At 44.4% G+C, this 21,740-nt stretch overlaps 1 protein-coding gene across 3 annotated transcripts; it reads right to left on the reverse strand.

Moving 5' to 3' along the window:
• Window positions 1–8,501: 8,501 nt before the first annotated feature.
• GRP (gastrin releasing peptide) lies at window positions 8,502–20,588 on the reverse strand. Of its 3 annotated transcripts, none has more exons than XM_061170065.1 (3): window positions 20,450–20,588; window positions 14,566–14,808; window positions 8,502–8,539 (listed from the first exon to the last, which is right to left on the reverse strand). In XM_061170065.1, exons 1-3 carry the CDS (start codon window positions 20,586–20,588, stop codon window positions 8,502–8,504), a joined length of 420 nt encoding a protein of 139 aa, XP_061026048.1. The 3 variants fall into 3 exon arrangements, with proteins under 3 accessions (XP_061026048.1, XP_061026047.1, XP_061026049.1); XM_061170064.1 differs by having other exon boundaries at window positions 8,502–8,560; XM_061170066.1 differs by having other exon boundaries at window positions 8,507–8,560; window positions 14,585–14,808.
• Between the last annotated feature and the right edge of the window lie 1,152 nt (window positions 20,589–21,740).

Genomic DNA, 21,740 nt, shown 5'->3' on the forward strand with positions numbered 1-21,740 from the left:
ACTTCCCTGGTGGCACAGTGGTTAAAAATCCGCCTGCCAATGCAGGGGACACTGGTTCGAGCCCTGGTCCGGGAAGATCCCACACGCCGTGGAGCAACTAAGCCCGTGAGCCACAACCACTGAGCCCGCATGCCACACCTACTGAAGCCCACGCGCTCTAGGGCCTGTGCTTCGCAACAAAAGAAGTCACCGCAATGAGAAGCACGCGCACTGCAACGAAGAGTAGCCCCCGCTCACCACTAGAGAAAGCCCATATGCAGCAACGAAGACCCAACACAGCCAAAAGTAAATAAATAAAATAAATTAATTAAAAAAAAAAAAAGAATTTAAGCGTGTAAGAAATCTGGTGAGGAGATACTTTGAAGCTCTGTGATCTTTTTGGCCACCCTCCAATGACCGAGATGCTGATGATAGTTAAGGCTCAGAGATGGGAAAGGAGATTGAGAATTGTTCTATTCATTCTTCCTTCCTAGAAGAACAGACATTAACTGTGCCAGGAAGGGAATTATCATTTTGACTCTGGGGTAGTTGTAGGAGACAGCTGTGGTATATTAAACAAGAACTTGGCTCGGAGTTTAAAGGATGGGTTTTATTCCACTTTTTCCAGTTTATAAGCTAGGCGCCCTTGAGCTAGTTGTTAACTTGTATACCACAAGTTACTAATCTGCATATAATTGGCATAGTATCATCTATGTTAAGGATTGTTCTGAAAAACTGAACAAGATAATCTATTTGGAGTTTCCAAGTTTGACTTCTATTCATGCTAAAGCTGTATCTACCCCCCACGCCCCCCGCCCCGGTAAAGGAAAAGTCAAAGGCATGTCTTTCTGCCCTCCTTCCTCCCCCCAAACCCCACCCCCGGTGCCCCATGGCTTGTGGGATCTTAGTTCCCCGACCAGGGATTGAATCCCGGCCACAGCAGTGAAAGCGTCGAGTCTTAACCACCGGACCGACAGGGAACTCCGCTCTACCTTCTTTTTTAAGTCCCATGGGCTAGACTTCTTGTATGAACTTAGTACTGGGACACTGCATCTTCCCATTTCCTCACTACTCTTCCTGGATATTATGCAAAGAAACAAGAGCTTCAAACACCAATGGCAATGTCACTAGAAGATAGTTATGACTTGAAGATGAAAAGAAAATATATAAATGCTGCTCCAAATAACTGAGATTGTCATGGAAGCTGTGAGGAATCTCTTTAAGATACTCAAGGAAAGATTTTGAGTCTAGATGGACTTTCCTCCAGGAATAGATGCTGTGGACAAATAGTTTTTGAACGAGAAAGAATTCAAGGAACATTATTCTTTCTTTTTTTTTTTTTTTTTTTTAATATTCTTTCTTAAGAGCCTTTATTAAGATAAATATTAGAGGATGTTTTTCATCTAATCAAGAGATAACAGAGAAAACCACAGCAAAAGAATTGTGTATACCTATAACTGAGTCACTTTGCTATACAGCGGAAATTAACACAACATTGTAAATCAACAATATTTCAATTAAAAAAAAGAACTGTGGATGAGCATGAATATATGCAATCTATAAAATTGGGATGAAACAAATGTGGGACTTAGTGACAAAACAGAATGTAAATGTCATCTACACTAATATTATCAAAATGATGTGGGACTTCCCTGGTGGTCCAATGGTTAAGACTTCGCCTTCCAATGCAGGGGGTAACGGTTCGATCCCTAGTCAGGGAACTAAGATCCCACATGGCTCGTGGCCAAAAAACCAAAAACGTAAAACAGAAGCAATATTGTAACAATTTTACCATTCAATTGTAAATTTACAATTCAATAAAAACTTTAAAAAATGGTCCACATAAAAGAATCTTAAAAAAAAAAAGAAATGATGCAACAAACAAAAAAAGAGAGAATGAAGGAATAAAGACCAGAACTAGAGTAAATTTGAGGCTTACTTTATATGTAATAACTGGACGTCAAATAGTCTTGTTCAGTTTAAAAGAAAATTCAGAGGAGAAATCTGTGCTGGGCAGGAATCTGGGGTCACTGTGGCATCATGTGAGTAGTTTGCTACAGAGAAGGTCAAAGAGAAGAAAGCCTGAAAGGGAGTCTTGGAGAACTCCCAGAACTCAACAGGAACCAGGAGGAGGAGGCTGTGAAGGAGACACAGAGAAGGAGGCCGAGAGGCAGGAAGAAAGCCAAAACAATGAGGAGGCCAGAAGCCAAGGGGAAGTAGTTCACGGTAAAGTGCCCAACGGCGAAGAAGGTGATCTTATGACCCTAGTGATGGAGACAGGAGGATTTGTGCTGGAAAAAGGAAGAAATAAAAACAGGGAAGGGAGCTACACAGTCAGGTGTATGTCAGGAAGATGGAGAGGCAGACAGAAGGCAAGTCTGGGAGCCGCTCCTCCTGGTGGCTGAGTGGGGACTGAGAAAGAAGGCTCTCATCAGAGAATGAAAGTGTCGGGCAGGAGAAGGGGGTAGGGGCAGCCTGTTCCCGTGGCGACCTCCTTACCTTTGCAGGTCTTCTCCGCCTGGGCTATGGGGTTAACACATTAAGGGCAAATAATTTTCTTTCCCCAGACTAGTTGCTTTTTAATAGGGGCATGCTGAAATACCAAATAGCATGCTGAGTGTCACAGACTAGCACAGGAATGATGGACTGACAGGTTCTGTGCATCCTCTCAGCTCTCACTGGGCAGGCAGGTAATGTAAACAAATGTAGCAGGCGGGGGGGCGGGTACTAGGGCATGGTGGGGACTGTGGCAAAGTGGAGAATGTGAGCCCCTCCCTGCCACAGGGAGAATCGTATGTGAAATCCCTTGACATTGAAATTTCTGTCACTAATTCTCATTTTTAAGACACTGCTCAGGCAAATATCTAACCAGCAGGCTGCCAGTTCCTGACTACTAAGTTAAATTGTTTTTCACATTATTCACTTTTCTTTTCTCCCTCCATCCCCAGGAGTTAAGTGAAAAGAAAAGAGCTCCTTCTACAATCTGGTCTGGGTGGTTTGTATTTTTTTTATTTTTAATTTTTTTTCAAATTCCAGTTCAACCCCCAGCCTATCCATGGAAGCTATCTCTAGCTGAGGCATCTTGGGAAATTGCCAGGTAGAGGAGAGTACAATTCGATTTCCTTTCCATTTCTGTTAATTTCAGCGGTAGAGTCAGAGGAGCTATTATGTGGTTAGTCATGACCACTTGTCTTGCAAGGCAAGGAAGGAGTAAAGTATGAGAAAGGCTCAGTCAAAAGCCAGGAGCAACCTGTCAACTGCAGTCACAACCTAAGTGCTTCCAGCAAGAGAAACGGACTGTTGCTTGCTCTAACAGACTCGTGGCCTTAAAACTATTGAAAGGACTTTACATGAGCATCTGAGAATGGAATAAAACCCAGCATGTTTACACTTAATAGCAGTGACTAATGTTTGAAATTGTTATCCTGCTAGAACCAGGGTTGTGTGAGGTCACACGAAATGAGGTTCATGCCTGTTTCAGACGCTGTTGAAAGTTCCTCCCACATCCATTCCATCCTCCTTCCTTACTGAGAGAGTCTTTGCTTAGGTTCCTGACACTCCTCCCACGTGACTCAATGGGTAAATCCAAATTGGTGAGGTCAGTCATAGTGGTCTGGTTCTCTTCATTAGTGGTAGGATTAGGGCAAGCATGTGACCCAGCTGGTCACTGAGGTGTGAGGGACTTATCACTATTAATAAGGAGAAGACTGAAAAGAAGTGGCCTTTCTTCTTCTTTTGAATTTGGTCTTGTCTGGATGTGACAGCTGGAACTCCAGCAGCCATCTTGTGACCATGAGAGAAGTCAGCTTAAGGATAAATCTGAACCCTGGTGGCAGAGTGGAAGACAGAAAGACCCCTATCCTTGAGGATATATTTGGGTCACTGAATTAAACTGAACTCAACAACCTTGAATAGTACCTCCCTCTGGAGTTCTGGTATATGAAATAATAAATCGATCTTTTATGCCAATTTGAGTTGAGGGCTTTCAGTTACGAACATCCAAAGGTATCCTAACTGGTACAGTGGTCAATCCTGAAGGTCTACAAAATAGTCTCTTTTCCATCTAGAGTCATGTGGAATCATCTATTCATCATCCATTAATTAGTTTAATGGGTCTGATCACAGGGCAAAGAGTAGCAGAGCCATGGTTAGAACTACCATATGATCCAGCAATCCCACTTCTGGGTACTCAAAGGAAATGAAATCCGTATCTTGAAGAGATATCTGCATTCTCACGTTCATTGCAGCAGTATTCACACGGTCTTTCTGCTTTGGGAATGGCAATAGTTTATCACTGTGGATTTCCCTTGAAGAGCTATCTCATACTCTCTGATTAAAGCAGCCTGTGGTTGAGGAGATGAATTATGTGAATCCCACATTTTACTTAGATTACTCCCTACACATCTGAGCTCGGTTAAGATGCTCTGTGGTGATCATATATCCCCAACAGGAATGGGAAGGTGGGCATTGTGGGGCTAGAAATGGTACTGCACTGCTTGAAATGTCTGCTGAGTGTGTTACTGAACCTCTGATCGTAAGCAAAGACCGCTAACTTACCCAGAGCAATCCACCCTGTGACGCTTAAAAAAAATAAAAAGACTGTGTTTTTAAAAGAGCAAATTTGAAGGCAATTATTATTGCTTTCTTCCCTTTTGGATTCTTCCTCTTGATTATCCCACTTCGCTGCAAGGATTCCTAAATATTGTCACCTCTTAAAAGCAATCTCCTCTCCTTGCTGTATGCACACACCTAGGCTGTGTGCTGCAGACAGCAGCCACCAGGGTCTTCCCTTCCCAGAATCCCAGGCTAGGTGTTAACTCTTCTCTAGAATAGGAATGGTCAGAAATCAAAGAGGAAATTCTTTTTTGAGCACAAGGGGCAGGGGACATCTGTAACCTGTGGCTGACCATATCTTTTAAACAGCCTCTCTTCTTTTTGATAGGGTCTGTCAACTGAAAAAACAGTGCAATGTGAAAGTTGTGAGTTAAGTTTTATTTGGGGCAAAATGAGGACTATATCCTGGAAGACAGCCTCTCAGATGCTCTGAGGAACTGCTCCGAAGAGGTAAGCGGAGAGGCCGGTATATATGTGATTTTGGTGAAGAAGAATAAGGACAATCAAGCAAACATTTTGGCAGAAGGTAGCTGCGAGTCACAAGAAGGTTACTGCTGGTCACGAGGAGCAGGTGTTTCCATTAATGATTTTAATGTTTTTATAGATACGAGGAAATGCAAGAGTTGGGCTCATAAAAATCTTCTCCTGAAAATATCTAAATCTGAAAACCTGTTCTTCCAGTTTTTCCCAGAGCACAGAGTGCCTCATTCCTGAACTCCTTGCAGGGTGTGTTGAAGGTCAGCGACTACAGTGGCTAGTGACCTAATCCTTGTAGAAGCAGATGGCAAGTGCCAATTTTTAGTTGGCTGGTCCCTCAATTTTCCTCCCGTGTTCCCAAAGTAGAACCCTAAAAACTACATTTCCCAGCTTCCCTCACTGCTAGATGCAGGCTAGCTTCCACCAATCAGACGCAGACATTCAAAACTCTGATTTGGAAGTAAGCCAAGGGCAGAAGAGAGTTTGGGGGGCATAATGCCAGGGGCACAGGTAGTGGCAGAGGCAATGGAAGAGAGTGCTAACTCCGGCAGTTCTGCAGAATGCTGTAGGGGTAGCAGAGCACATGGCAGCCATCTCATCAGCCTATCGGAGACCTGGCTTTTTTGGAGTTTTCCTTTTCCACTTGAACAACTCAAGGTGGATGCTATTATCTGCAGCTGAAAACTCCCTGACCCAATAAGCCCACACAGATAGGTGACGGGACTACACTTGCAAACAAGTGTTCAGGAAAGCTCTCCGTGTAGGGAAAGCTATATCTCTTAAGTAAAGGGATTCTAATCGTTTTTCTTTTTCTTTTTTTTTGGGGGGTGGGGGTGGGTATAGTTGATTTACAATGTTGTTTGGTTTCAGGTGTACAGCAAAGTGATTCAGCTATATATGTATATGTATATGGGTTCTTTTCCCATATAGGTTATTGCAGAGTATTGCTATACAGTAGGTCCTTGTTGATTATCTATTTTATATAGAGCAGTATGTATATATTAATCCCAAACTCCTAATTTATCCCTCCCCCTCACCTTTCCCCTTTGGTAACCATAAGTTTGTTTTCTATGCCTGTGAGTCTGTTTCTGTTTTGTAAATAAGTTCATTTGTATCTTTTTTTTTTTTTTCCGGCCACGCCACGCGGCTTGCGGGATCTTAGTTCTTTGACCAGGGATCGAACCCAGGCCCCCCCCAGTGGAAGCGCAGGGTCCTAACCACTGGACCACCAGGGAATTCCCCATTTGTATCATTTTTAAAGATTTCACATATAAGTGATATCATATGATATTTGTCTTTCTTTTTCTGACTTACTTCACTTAGTATGATAATCTCCAGGTCCATCCATGTTGCTGCAAATGGCATTATTTCATTCTCTTTTATGGCTGAGTAATATTCCAATGTATATATGTACCACATCTTCTTTATCCATTCAAGGACAGATAAATGGATAAAGGGATTCTAGTCTTGACCAGGGCTTTGTACTTAGGCGCCTGCAAGGGTCAAGGGATTCAAGTGAGCAGTTCTTGTGTCTTGGTCAGGGCACATGAGGGAAAAATGATTGCAACTGAAACACAGGATCACATCTACTCTCATGAAACAACCAAACAAGTGACTGTCTAGATGGGGTTATTTCAGAAGCATTGTCTTCCTCGCCCCACCTGAAATGCCACCCTTGGAGAAATGTCCCCTGGGTCTGGAAGGTTGTTTTCATCTTTGTGAGTGTCCTACTGGAGGGTGAATCCTGGTGATAGGGCTTCCCCTTCATCATCAGCTGCATGGCAGGCTTTAGTGCACTCAGTTCAGGATCGAGTTCTTGGGAGAGAGGCCCAGGGCGTCCCAAGAAGAGGAAGGCGGCAGGACACTGAAAACACACCTGACATATTTTCCCTGGTCTGGCTCTGGATAAGTTGGGAATCAACGTGATTTTAAAAGAAATTAGAACACCTCACATCTTATGTGGTTCTTTGATAATCAGAACAAAGGCAAGATAAATCTCTTCACCATTTCATGTGTGATTTCCCCAAATGAAGGAAATCCAGACATATGGCAAAGAAGCTTTAAAATCTGTTAATGTGTGAATGTCATGATAAAAATGGAACTGGGGAGTGCTGTGAACCGCCAGGCCATGTTCTCTGAGAAGGGAAGGGAATCTCTGGAACCCATTATCTCTCTTTGCTGTGGAGCTGACTAAATCTGGCTCCGGGGACTACTTCTCTCAGGCTGGCAATGGAATTTTGAAGAAACAGTGCTACTTGCTAGGCTTAAATATACTGAAAGAGGGGCTCAAAATGAGGTAATAGAAAAACTGTCAAATGCTACAGAAAATCTGGTGACTTTAGATGTTTGAATCCCAGTTCCATCTACTATGTGACCTTGGGCAAGTCAGCTGACCTAACTCTGTTTCCTTTGCTATTAAGTGAGAAGGATCATTTTCAGCTTATGAAACTATTCTGAGGAGAATATCAGTAACATCAGCAAAATACCTAGTCGTGGTAAGGGCTGAAGAGATGGGAATTATTATGTGATGAAGAAGGCCAGCCTCTATGGTCAACCTAGCCCATCCGACTCGGTAACGATAAAGCAAGTCTGAGTTTCTGGGCTTCCCTGGTGGCGCAGTGGTTGAGAATCTGCCTGCTAATTCAGGGGACATGGGTTCGAACCCTGGTCTGGGAAGATCCCACGTACCGCGGAGCAACTAGGCCCGTGAGCCACAACTACTGAGCCTGCGTGTCTGGAGCCTGTGCTCCGCAGCAAGAGAGGCCGCGATAGTGAGAGGCCCGCGCATCGCGATGAAGAGTGGCCCCCGCTTGCCACAACTAGAGAAAGCCCTCGCACAGAAACGAAGACCCAACACAGCCAAAAATAAATAAATAAATAAATTAATTAATTAATTATTTAAAAAAAAGAAAACTTAAGAAAAGAAAAAAGTCTGAGCTTCTAGTAAGTGGCATCTATAAAGGCTCTAAGTCACTCCAAGGAATCAGTAAGTGGCTTTCAGAGAGCAAAGCTAAAAATTCAGCCTGCTTTCATCAATGAGCACACAAGTTCACTGTCAACCTGTTTGTTAATCTCAGTATTAATCACTGTCCTCTCATTTGGAATTGAAATAAGAAAACTACCTGCCTTTTGGACAATATGTTTAAGCTTTTATTGTGAATAGTAACAAGGACTGGAATCTAATAGACAAATAACCTAGATGTAAAGAACATTAATTGGAACACTCTTTATGGACAATTATTCACAGCAAACAAGTTCAAACCAGAAGATGCTGCTTGAAAATCATGACTTTAGTCAAAGTTGAAAGATACAAGAATAGTTAAGTATTTTGCATAAAGGAAACTTGATGACCCAGTAGAACTGATGCCCATAGAACGCAGTCGCTTGAGGGTTTTGTTTTGCTTCTTTGAGGGAGGCCACCATTGTCAGTATCAGTTCAGCTGGGGGTTCCTTCCTTCACGCTGAGAACCTGGAGTAGAGAGTCCACCAACTTAAAAAATATTAGAAAGAGTTAAGCGAACGTAGTTAGTGATGCCAAAGTCTAACGCTAAAAGTAAATCCATCCCAACAAAGCATCAGAATCACTTGGGAGACTGGTAGAAAGGTAGATTCCTAGGTCTACCCCAGACCTACAGAACTGGAAACTCTGGGGATGGGACCCAGCCATCTGTGCTCTCACAAGTCCTCCAGGTGACTCGGAGCACGTTAATGCTTGAGAACAACAGCTGCTCCCCCGAGAGAAATTAACTTCCTCCTTTTGGGGAGCCACTATATTTTCGGGTCTTTTTGTTATATTAGCTTAACTTGTGTCCTGATATGACTACATATGTATATTTTTTTTTTTTTAAGGAAAACTTTATTTTTTTAAACTCCTTTTATTGAAGCATAGTTGATTTACAATGTTGTGTTAATTTCTGCTGTATAGCAAAGTGATTCAGTTATACATGCACATACATTCCTTTTCATATTCTTTTCCTCTATAGTTTATCACAGGATATTGAATATAGTTCCCTGTGCTGTATAGTAGGACCTATTCTACGTATAATAGTGTGCATCTGCTAATCCCAAACTCCCAATCCATCCCTCCCCTACCCCCTCCCCATCTTGGCAACCACAAGTCTGTTCTCTATGTCTGTGAGTCTGTTTCTGTTTCGTAAGTTCATTTACACAGGTATAGTTTGACCAAAGTTGGAAATTAAATGTATTATCCCCAGGAATTTGTTACTAAAGTAGCAGCTGGGTAGGGAGACTGCTAAGGAATGTGGGATCTTAATTGTTACTTTGCTTCTTTGGCAATGCCTCATTCCACAAATCAAAGTTAGTTTATGAATTACACAATTCAACATTATAAACCCATGACTGTAAATGGTAGTCGTGTGGGCAACTTGGGAAGAGGAGCTAATTTGGGTTTCTGCCAGTTCTAAATTTACTGTGGTTGGCTTGTTGTGGCTTCTGTTCAAATTAACTAAGACTGAAGGAAGAATGAGTAGCTCTACTTTTAAAACACTTCTTTGTTCCCATATAGCACCCTTTACCCTCTGAGATGAGAAAACACTTTTCATCCAGATGAGAGCTTATTACACTTTCCAAGATTCTCTGGCAATTCAGGTTCCCCAACGTCCAGACCAGCCATTTGTTTCTAGTAAAGGAATTACTGAGATTCTCAGACCAGTTATTATCTGCTCTGTGGCTCAATTGTTTTGACCAGGTGATAATGAAGCCAGGGCCTGGGGTTCAATTCCCACACAGACCAATTAGCTTCATTTTTCTCCAGGAGACCAGGCTGCACTATTAAGGGTCGACAGGCTGCCTGAAGATGCTGCCATACATCTCACAATATGAGCCACTGGTCACAAAAAGGGCCAGCTGAGGATACGGGACAAGATGCATGGAAGTCCCCTATGTTGGCTCAAAATATTGAATCTGTGAGTTTGACTCAAGAGAATGGAAGTAAAGTGACAAGGAAAAGACAAATTCTGTAACCTAGGAAGATCAAGGACTTGGAGGCAGGAGAGGGGTCCATGGTTAGGGGTGGGCAGGAGCTGTTTTATTTTTATTTTTTTTTTGATAGTAGGTTTTTAATCAATTTTATTTTATTTATTTTTTTAACATCTTTATTGGAATATAATTGTTTTACAATGGTGTGTTAGTTTCTGCTTTATAACAAAGTGAATCAGCTATACATATACACATATCCCCATATCCCCTCCCTCTTGCGTCTCCCTCCCACCCTCCCTATCCCACCCCTCTAGGTGGTCACAAAGCACCGAGGTGATCTCACTGTGCTATGCAGCTGCTTCCCACTAGCTATCTGTTTTACGTTTGGTAGTGTATATATGTCCATGCCACTCTCTCACTTCGTCCCAGCTTACACTTCTCACTCCCCATGTCCTCAAGTCCATTCTCTACGTCTGTGTCTTTATCCCTGTCCTGCCCCTAGGTTCTTCAGAACCGTTTTTTGTTTACATTCCATATATATGTGTTGGCATATGGTATTTGTTTTTCTCTTTCTGACTTACCTCACTCTGTATGACAGACTGTAGGTCTATCCACCTCACTATAAATAACTCAATTTCGTTTCTTTTTATGGCTGAGTAATATTCCATTGTATATATGTGCCACATCTTCTTTATCCATTCATCTGTCGATGGACACTTAGGTTGCTTCCCTGTCCTGGCTATTGTAAATAGAGCTGCAATGAACATTGTGGTACATGACTCTTTTTGAATTATGGTTTTCTCAGGGTGTATGCCAGTAGTGGCATTGCTGGGTCGTATGGTAGTTCTATTTTTAGTTTTTTAAGGAACCTCCATACTGTTCTCCATAGTGGCTGCATCAATTTACATTCCCACCGACAGTGCCAGAGGGTGCCCTTTCCTCCACACCCTCTCCAGCATTTATTGTGTGTAGATTTTTTGATGCTGGCCATTATGACTGGGAGGCACTCTTTCTGAGGTGGGAGCCAGCAGAGTGAAGCTGGCTCCCGCCTTCATAGAAACAGGGTAATCAGAAGCTTTTTAGTTACTCTTGACTGTATGTTGCTTTCCCTATATTTGGAGCTTCCGTTGGAGCACTTCACATATTAATAAATAAAACCTTTCTATTCTCTGTGCTGATCTGATGGGACAGTGGGATCTCTCCCTTAAAAGTGAGAGCAAATTTGTACATTTACTTCCTTTCCGTAACACCTCCTACAATGCATTCCCCAATTCCCTTTCCTCATGCTCACCAAATAAGAGAAAAAATCCTAGGCTTCAAAAAACAATGAACTTGGGCTTCCTTGATGGCACAGTGGTTAAGAATCCACCTGCCAATGCAGGGGACACGGGTTCGAGCCCTGGTCCAGGAAGATCCCACATGCCGCGGAGCAACTAAGCCCGTGCGCCACAACTACTGAGCCTGCGCTCTAGAGCCTGCAAGCCACAACTACTGAGCCCACGCGCCACAACTACTGAAGCCTGCGCGCCTAGAGCCTGGGCTCCGCAACAAGAGAAGTCACGACAATGAGAAGCCCGCGCACCGCAACGAAGAGTATCCCCCGCTCGCCACAACTAGAGAAAGCCCGTGCTCAGCAACGAAGACCCAACACAGCCAAAAATAAGAACAAATAAATAAATTAATTTTTAAAAAAAACAAAAAAAACAATGAACTGGGTCCCAATTACTAAAGGAACCCAAAGGCCAACCTCAACCTTCATTGAAACTCAGGACAATCCACAGCCGCATCCAGGATTATGGATTAGGACCTGGAGCTGAGCTAAACACTGTTTCATGTTAGAGAAACCACAGGGTAAAAGTTCCATCAACTTTTGTGAGAAGGGTAAAGTTAAAAGATTTAGGTTCACCTTGAAAATTGTTGGCTGTAATTGTTGCTAAAAACTTCCTGTTTGCCGTGACATAGGAGTCTAGATTCAGTGCGCATTTACATGAATCTTTTCTGAATCAAGTAAATATCTTTGTCATCAAAATGTAGGAAGATGCTCAGTTTCTAACTACGGCTCTGGGAGATTTGGCCACAGGACTTGATGTTTTATTACTAAAATGGGAGAGGGGAGTATATGTGGATAGTTTTTAAGTTTAAGAAAAGTCCGCAGCCTCTGAAAATCCCTGCCGCTAGTTCTGATAATGCTCAGCTAAATTATTAAACTTCTTTCTAACACTGAGAGATATAAGGATTTCTAACAGAATGATTCTCTTGGTACTTCCTCCTTGTGAATAAGATAATTGTAGGATGTTTTCAGTTTTCATATCAACATACTTTCATTGAGGTGGAATTTCCAAAGCAAGAGAAGTGATAAACTGTTTTGGTTTCTGCAAAGACTAAACTAAGTGTTCGATTTGTTTTTCATACTGCTGGGAAATACATCCAAAAGAATGGTACCAATGTGTGCCATAGCTAGTTATTCAATCTGAGGTGGAATTAAATGAGATGGGCTTTCTGAGCTTGTAAAAAGAGGAACAAAGCATAAAGAGATATAATAGAAAAGCAAGGCTTGATTAGAAAAAGATGACTTTTCCAGCTCACACTGTATACTGATAAATATTGTCCCCTTAAAGTAGTCACTTTCTGTGACTCCCCACCCACTCCATCCTATAGAACTGCTGCTTGGAGACCTTTTGGGAGCTATTCTTTTGCAATTGCCTTCGAAGTTTACAGAATGTCCTTCTGAAGATGGCAGAAAAATTTTGATCCTTGAGGAAGGAGTTGCATTTTTCAAAACATTCCAAAGTTATGCAGAGCTAAGTTTGGGGGAATAAAGCAATTCAAAGTGAGTATTGTTTGGGTCAAAATGAAGCACTATAGATTAATAACATGATAGGGCGTGGGGGGCTATTTTATGAATGAGCTATGAGGGTAAGTCCATTTCAGTGTTTGTCAAGTTATTTTAGAGGGTTTTGTGGTGGTGATAATTATAACTCTTCAGACCAAGGAGAAGGCACTGCTGTTGGACGTCCACCCACAGGAAGTCCAGCAAAGCACTTGGCCAAGAATAGGCCAGGCCAACCGGGGCCCAAGAAGTCAATCACAAATTCCGAGAGCCTTTAGAAACACGTGATCTATTCACAGACAAGGGTGTGGACAAGAGAATCAGTCATTCAGGGCTCTGTACAAAGTTGATACTTATTTCTGTATTGCTTGATTTAATCCTGATTTTCTTTCTGAATAAAAGCTACCAGAGACTTTCTCTCTAGGTGCTTAATGCAACAAAGGAAATTTTTTTGCTCTGCATTTAGCACAGAGAATCCACAGTAGACCGAAGAGCGGTGACACATAAAGCCTCCCTCTGGAGAAACCATCCGAGGCTTGGCCACGCCAGCCCTGAGCCTCTGTTAAGGGATCATCAATCAGATTTAACCACCATGAAAGAGGGACGGCATGAACTCCCCAAGGTCTGTGAGTGAAACACAATATTATTTATTGCCAGAAACATCAAGAGGGAAAGCTGCTACTGCATCCTGCATCCTTCATACTTAAGATCAATGAGGTCTATTCCCAGAAGATGCCTCACATGGCAGTGGGCTGTCCAAGGCAGACAGCACGGGCTTTTCCCTTGAAAAGCTACACGACTGGTCTCAGTTTCCTCACCTCTAAAATGGAGAGAATAATAGAATCGTCCTGAATCTTTCTCCTAAGACTGCTGTGAGCATTACCCGAGGAAATGGATGAAGGTAAGGTGTTTCACCCAGTACTTGGATTATAAAAAATACTCACTAAAACTAGCAGTTGTTATTATTAGGAGTATTGTAATGATTATTTTTGCCTTTTATCATAAATTTCATGGAAACTTCTTAAAAGTTAATGAGAATCACATCATTTTCAGTTGCCTTGCTTTCTTCCTATAAATTTTATTCTCTCTTTTATCTCATTTACTGTCTTTGTAGCTAAACAATGCCAATTTGGTATAATTCTTTCCCCCTATCCTCTATAAAATCATATACTGAACAGATCAGTTGACCTGAGATATTTTCACCAAGTTTTGAAATATTAGGATGAGACCCAAACTAGGTAATCTGGGAACAAATATGAAGGAGTACTATTTTGCATCAAAAGTAGCAAACAAGAATGCTCTCTTCCAAAAGCATCTGTGAATAGGCCCTTCCACTAGTGTTCATCAAAAATAAACATATCTATAGATCCACAGGGATCAACTCAAATAATCTATGGCCTCACTATCAAAATATTTTGGAAGGGTCTGGTAGGCTAAAAAATCCTATCAATGCACAATTGCTAACAAAGCTCCTAAATTGGAGTTTGATGTGTTAAGAGGAAAAATAATTTATGACATGCTGAAAAGAAAAGCTAGCATGAGGATTGGCCACTCATTTTCTGAGTGTGTACTGATGTCAGCCCAATGTAGTTGCTGTGAAGTCTTACCTCTGAACAGTTTTATTCTTCCCTGCTCAAACCTCCCCTCCTTCCAACTCTCCCCAAACACCTGCTACCCCCCCGACCCCTCCTCACCCCACTCCCACTTCCCCAGTATGTTCATTATACCTTTGAGTCTTGATCCCACGTCTTTAAAGTTGCTGCTGTCCTCTGAATCCCAAGTAGACTGGAGAATGCCCAGGGGCTCGCGTTGAGGTGGCTGATGGCTTCTGGTCCCCTTTGCTTCCAGGAGGCTTAGCAAATTCTTTGTAGCTTCCTCCCAGCGAATGTACTCCCTCAGCTGCTCCGTCAGGCTCCCTCCTTCATAAACATACGGGGACTCTCCTGTGCTCTTTTTTCCCATTAAGTGTCCTGTTCAAAAACAGAAACAATATATAGCCAATATTTTATAATAACTGTAAATGGAGTATAACCTTTAAAAATTATGAATCACTATGTTGTACACCTGTAACTTATATAATTTTGTATGTCAATTATACTTCAATTTAAAAAAAAATTCAATGCCACATTCATAAAGAAATAAAATAAGCATATACTCTGGTTCAAAAAAACCCCAACAAAAACAGAATGCCACAAATTTAACCCAAGGGAATGAATGAACAAGAAATTAAACAGGGCACCAATTGTGTTTGTGCTGCTTTCTCCTAAATGCGGGATAAATAGCTTTTTATTGATATTATTAGGAGTTAGTTCATAAACGACTGACAGATTTTGATCCCTGCTCAAAACGCCTAATGAATGGACAGAATTCAGAACTGCAACTCAGAAGCCCTGGGTCTGGTCCCAGCCCCTCTGCTAACTAGCCAGGTGACCTCTCTCAAGTCATTTAGCATCCCGAACCTTCAATTTTATCAACAATAAAATGAACATGTTGGACCAGATGACATCGAAAGAACCTTCCATATCTAAAATTCTATCTATTTCTGTGTGCACCGAATTCTATTCCCAGCTGAATGATGGCGTTCAAACATCTACCCCAGTCAATCTTGAATTGCTCCTGAAAAGAAAAGTCTCCGTGCTTTTCTTTGTGTGATTAAAAAGGTGTTGCTCGGACTTCCCTGGTAGAGCAGTGGTTAAGAATCCGCCTGCCAACGCAGGGAACACGGGTTCGAGCCCTGGTCCAGGAAGATCCCACATGCCGCGGAGCAACTAAGCCTGTGCACCACAACTGCTCCAGAGCCCGCGAGCCACAACTACTGAGCCCACATGCCACAACTACTGAAGCCTGAGCGCCTAGAGCCTGTGCTCCGCAGCAAGAGAAGCCACCGCAGTGAGAAGCCCGCGCATCACAACGAAGAGTAGCCTCCCGCTAGCGGCAGCTAGAGAAAGCCCACACGCAGCAGCAAAGGCCCAAAGCAGCCAAAAATAAATAAATAAATAAAATTTTAAAAAATAAAAATAAATAAATTAATTAAAAGGTGTTGCTTTCCTCTTATCTGTAATACAAACATAGCAAAGGAATTTTTCATTTAAACTTTCTTAGAATTTTAGCTGAGACTGAACCTAGAAATTGCACCTAGAAATTGCACCTAGAAATTACACCTAGAAATTACAGTTTGTAATGAAACACAGGTTGAAGACAAGTTTTGGCCAACACTTTTCAGCCATATAAATGCAGAATTTTCTCTTGGAGGTCTAAAATGGTCACCAAAATTTATCATTAGCTCCAGAGATGAGCATTTGCCATATAAACAAATAAAAGTTGCTGTGCAGGAGGCCAAACCACTAAAAACATGGAAATTCATGTATGCAAATGGGGATAGCCTTAGGGTCAGAAGGGTATGGAATTTAAGGTCTGTATTCTTTACATTTTAGCCCATTGCTTGAATATACTCATATTATCTTATTTACTTTCTTCAGTTCATTTTCTCCATTTCTCTGTAATTGGGCTTTATAGCACTTTCAAATTTCTAACACTAATATAACTATGGTGATTTTGATTTAACGCTCACAAGGAAAGAGCTCTCTGTGGCTCCAGTGTTGACTGGCATTAGAAGTATGTAAGGCAAGCATCATGAAAATAGTATGTGACAGACCTCAGTCACTGCAAATGGAAGGAGGCCCCTTCCCAGCTGCTCTGTCCACCAAGAGAGAAGCCCTTGCGGTAACTTTATTGCTTGTGTGTGTATTTACAGTTCACAGGATGTTTAAATGCAGATTATTTCATTTGATCCACACTGTAATAAATTTGATGAAAACGAGACTTGCCAAAAGTCACATACATGCAAGTAGACATGCTGGGATTAAAATCAACTCACAGTCCGGACCCTACGATGTTATACTGCTTTGAAGTGTCTTTGAACTTCCTAAGGATATAAGGCAGTTAGAAATCATTCTGGGGTCTGGAAATAAGGATAAGGTCTACCAAAGGCTTTCTAATGTTATCAAAAGGAATGGAGATCATATATCACTACGTCATGACTCAGTTATGCGACTCAGAAAAGTTAATTCTGTGTGTATTAGGGAGCCTGAAAATGAGGTCTTCCTGCATTGCAGTGTGAGCTTTGCCAAGTCACTTAGGACCTGACACTGCACACAATTTGAAGATGCTATTAAGGACACTGTCCCAACTGAAGCACTGGAATCTTGAAACACTGGCTCCTCACTTATCTGCTTGGTGAACTTGGTGCCCAGATATCCACTAAATAACTTTGCATTTAGCCATCACAATGATTATGTTCCACAACTTCCCAGGAAGTAGCAAATCATTTGGCTTTATAAATATGGAGGAAATTGAATCATGATAATGCGAAAGTGGGATTAGAATCTGATGCTCCCAGTAATGACCTCAGTTGCTCTTGTCCTCGGTCATTGCCTATCATCTGGTTAGGATGCTGGAAATGAGAAAGGCGTTATTGGCAATGAAGCGGAGGGATGATGGAGATGTTTTTACAAATAACTTCATTTTTGTTATGCTTGAAGAATTCTGTGACTTTTCTACAATGGAAGGCTAAAATGGGCCTCCGTTCTGTGGGTGATTTAAGATAGATCTTTGGGACCTTGTACTGAATTTCAGTATTTGCATATTTGGTGGATGGGTGTTCAGACTCCCTCCCCTAGACCACAGATGTTTTTCTTTTTTCTAAGGAAAGCGCGCCATCTATAACATCCCAGGAAAGCACACGTTCCCTGGGTCCTAATGCACTTCTTAGCTAGCTACCGTCAACCAAATAATCGTCTCCATGGCAACGTGGACGATATGCCCACTTCCATCTCTTCTCCCATCATCATTTGTTATGTATCCATATAATAATAATGGAGATCAAAAGATAGGCACTTGAAAAAAAAAAAAAACCTTGCCAGGGGTGGGGGGGAAGCTTTTGTCCTTTTTAATCACTTAAAAATACCACTAAAATGGCAGGTTTGCAACAGAAAAGAATTTTCTTGAGCTCCATACTTGAAGATTATCCTAACTTCAGAAAATATCCATTAAGACAGAAAGTGTTCAGTATTAAGAGCTAGTTTTTCTGGAGTGATACTTCAGCTGTATTTCACAGTAGCTCGGGTAGCACAATCACGTAAAGCCATTCTGCAGCTGAACACTGGTGCTCAGCATTCAACCCTCCACGGCACGCTCCACATCAGAGTTAGAACCACGACCAGAAACATTTCATGGGTGCACAGGGGATAGTTACCAGTGTTAGTGTTGACCTATATTTTCATCGCACACAAAACATTTCCATGAACATCGAGACAGATAAGAATTGGTTACATTTTCAGTCTGTTAACTTGTTTTTCCATGGCCACATCACGTTTCTCTCAGCTGGAAGAAGCAATTCACTTAACAAACCTGCAAATTTGTGCTGACAGCTTCTTCAGGACAGCAATATGTAGCTTTCGTTTGCATTAATTAAAACTAACCTCCATGTCTTCAGTGATTGAGGAGGACAGGCATTTACTTAGAGCAGAAAGCTCAATTTAAAATCTAACATGGGATTCATGCTTGTGAATGCTCACATTCCAACAGAGGGTATGTCCACCCAAAGCAAACTTTTGCGCAACTGCAACGTCCTTTTAAATCTAAATGGGACTTTCTATGTCGCCTCCCTCTTTCCCTTGTTCTTCATCAGCTCTGCACAGTTAGTCAAGGGAGAAAAAGGAAAAAGAGTGTGTTCGAGAACAAATAAGAGAATAAGACAATTTGGGGGTGTCACTGGTCAGTACACTTTGGGGCTGAGAATGCCCGAGTACCACCATGAAGGGTGATTAAATGGCCGACCTGGGGACTGATGAGCTCTGGAATCACAGCAATCAGGGTTGGCTTGCATCAGAAATACCATGGTTACAGCTTCCCAGCTAACTCTCTTGGCCTGCGTTTAGCCTGCAAGGGTTACCTTAACAATAAGTCTTTTTAGTACAAAAACATGGATGAGCAAAAAGAGGCTGGAAGTCTGGAAGTTTCATTCCACCTTCCCAGCACACTGGCTGCTGGCCGCACTGGACAATGACCGCTTGATCTAAACTCCCAGGAGCCCTTTTAAAGTATCGATTCTAGGTTTGGCTTCTTTAACATCTTCTAAGTATCCTTCTCTCTGGAACTGCAAGGGTTTTCACCCATCCCAACCCTTCCTCTCTATACCAGGCTCCTGGGTTCCGGGTGTCCCTCAAAGATGACAAATACTTTCATCCCTGGGGTTGCCAAGACTTGGCAAATGATTCTTTCAGTAATAATGAAAACTAGTCTATTGCAACCCAGAGCGCTCCATTTCTCTGAGGGAAACCTACACAACGCACAGGAGCTAAGGACGTGCAGTTCTAGCTTCACCCCATCTTCTAAATTCATCCTAGTCTTCATGCCGAGAGTCTGTAAATCCTCTGAGAGTTGAATTAGCAAGTATCTTTCCAACACACCCTCCCCTACTTCTAAGTAGATGACTAAGGAAATCGTGAAACACACACACACACACACACACACACACACACACACCCGCCTTAAATCTCTCTAGGGACCGACGAGCTTCCCGGGAAATGCTAGGGTTGTCATAGATGACTGTGTGGGGAGCTGTCTGAGGAAGTCGAACGCTTGGCATCATTTGCCAGAGGCTGTGCTCGGCGCGGCCGAGAGCCCCGGGGTGACGCTGGAGCAGCGAGAAGCAGCGGGGCCGCTACCTGCCTCCCAGCTGCGGGGAAGCAGCGGGTGCGCGCTCCGCGGCCCGCGACCCGGTCCAAACCGCTGCGGTTCCGGGGGCCGGGACGAGCGAACCTCCAAGCCCGTGCCTGGAAAGCAGGACTTGTAGGCCGGGGAAAGAGGGAAGGAGCTAGGGGAGAGGGTGAGGTCTCGGGTCAAGAGAGGCGGAGAAAAGCGAGGACTTAGGGGACAGAGACCCGGGATCAGCGTGGAGACCAGGTGTGATTCCCGGAGCACCGAGCCTGCCGGATGGAAGGAGGGAGGGTTGGGCAAAAGGGCAGGGAAAAGAAAATCGCTGCAAGGCAAAAAAGGACTGAGGAAATTCAGGCGAGCCCCAAATAGAGGTGGGATTCAGGCGCTGCTTGCCGAAACCCGGCGTGGGCGCTGCGCCCCGCGTCCCACACCTGTGGCTTTGCCGGGGGTAAAGGCGCAGCCGCCAGGCTGGACCAGGGCTCCGAGACGCGCTCGGGGACTCAGCTTCCCAAAGTTGCTCAGGGAGAGAACCGTGCCAGACAAGGTTGTGATTAGACGGATAAAAGGAGCTGCTGGGAGATGCGGAGGGAGGGTGATCTCCGCGTAAGGTTGGGATTTTGGAGAGCTGCGCGCTGGCTCGGGTGTCCTGGGGGCGGGAGGGAAGAGAGCGGGAAAGGACCAAGGGACCAGCCGGAGGCTGCCGAAGGACCGACGGCTTCCCGGGATACTGAAGGGCAGGGTGGAGTTTTGGGAGAACGGGGTTGGCGTCTGAGCAGAAAGGTCCGAGCAAACCCAGCCCCCAACGCAGAGCCGCAGAAAAGCTGAGAGATGGGGAGACTGGCCCCCTCGGCTGGCTGCTCCCGCCAGCACTAGAGCGCGCCGGACACTCACCCACCGCCCAGTGGTTGCCGCGCGGGTACATCTTGGCCAGCACGGTCCCTGCGCCCGCCGACACCGGGGCGGCCGGCCCCCGGGGCGCCTGGCAGAGGACCAGAGCCAGCAGGACGAGCGCGAAGTCGCGGCCGCGCATGGTCCCGGCGGGAAGCCCTCGGAGCGCCGCGGCGAGGCTGGGCGGAGAGCGCGCTTTCACCGCAGAGGAGAGACGGGAGGACCAGGACCTCAGAGGAGCGCCGCCGCCGCCGCCGCCGCCCGCGCCACTACTGCAGCCTCCACGACGCCCCGACTTTATATGCAAGCCCAGGCGGGGGGGCAGGGGGGCTCCTCCACCGCCGACCCCAGCGCTCTGACGTCTCCCTAGAGCGAGCCGGAGCGCTGGGACAACGGTCCCCGAAAATCATCCATCTTCCTGCCGAGTGATGAAAAGGCTGAGCGTACCTTGTCCCCTCTCTCTCTTCCTCGGAGTCCCGTCCGCCTTCCCCACCCTGGGTTAGTTCTTCCTATCCTCGACGCCTTCGCTCCAACACAATTTAGGGAACTCCTCCCTCCCCAGCCTCACCGGGGCGCCTCCCGCCTTAGCTGCCTTCGGATCCTGCAAGGGGGAGCAGTGACCCCGCGGCCTGACCCCAGGGGCGAGGGGCGCAGCTGGGGTGGGGGAGATAGAGAGGGATGTGCGCCAAGGATGGACGCTTTTAGGCTGGGCTTTGCTGGAGGGGACCGGAGCCCGGAATGCAAAGGACCTCTGATTCTCAGACTTTCCCCCTTTGTGGACCACCTCCCTCCTCGCGGTCCCTGCCCATGAACGTCCCGACCTTTGCCTCCCTCCCACAGAGCGCCGCCGCTTCACCGCCGCCAGTAAGACCCTCACCCCACCTGGGGTTTCGGAGGCGTCCCTGCCCATTTGTAGGGTGCGATGGAGGCTGGAGCGGGAAAGACATGTAACGTGATCGGAGTTAACAGTACTAACAATAGTTTTACTATACTCCTGGGTCCTTGCACCAGCATAAGGCATCCACATAATAGATGAAGCATTTGTGGCAATTTCCCTAGGCTGCCTCTACCAGAAAGCTCAAACTGTCCCTAAACTGCCATTTACACACTTCTCTAGAGCTGCCCAACCTTCCCCAGCTCATTCTGTTCTCAGATATGAGGAATGGTCACAGGCCAACTCCCGAGGTTCTCAATGCCATGGATACAAAGGGGGTGGGCACCATAGCAATGCAACAGTGAATAGAAGCTGGTAGGATGCTGTTGCCCACGACTCGGCTGTCAGAGCTGGGGGTGT

Source organism: Eubalaena glacialis, chromosome 15 (genome assembly GCF_028564815.1).
Source record: "Eubalaena glacialis isolate mEubGla1 chromosome 15, mEubGla1.1.hap2.+ XY, whole genome shotgun sequence".
In the NCBI taxonomy this organism is placed as follows: Eukaryota; Metazoa; Chordata; class Mammalia; order Artiodactyla; family Balaenidae; genus Eubalaena; species Eubalaena glacialis.

Excerpts from the sequence above, each read along its gene's own strand:
- GRP (XM_061170064.1), bottom strand. The coding sequence starts at position 20,588 with ATGCGCGGCCGCGACTTCGCGCTCGTCCTGCTGGCTCTGGTCCTCTGC. Across the intron at positions 14,809-20,449 it reads CGGCAACCACTGGGCGGTGG|GACACTTAATGGGAAAAAAG; the intron begins GTGAGTGTCCGG and ends GTTTTTGAACAG. Across the intron at positions 8,561-14,565 it reads CGTGGGATCAAGACTCAAAG|TTGGTGGACTCTCTACTCCA; the intron begins GTATAATGAACA and ends ATATTTTTTAAG.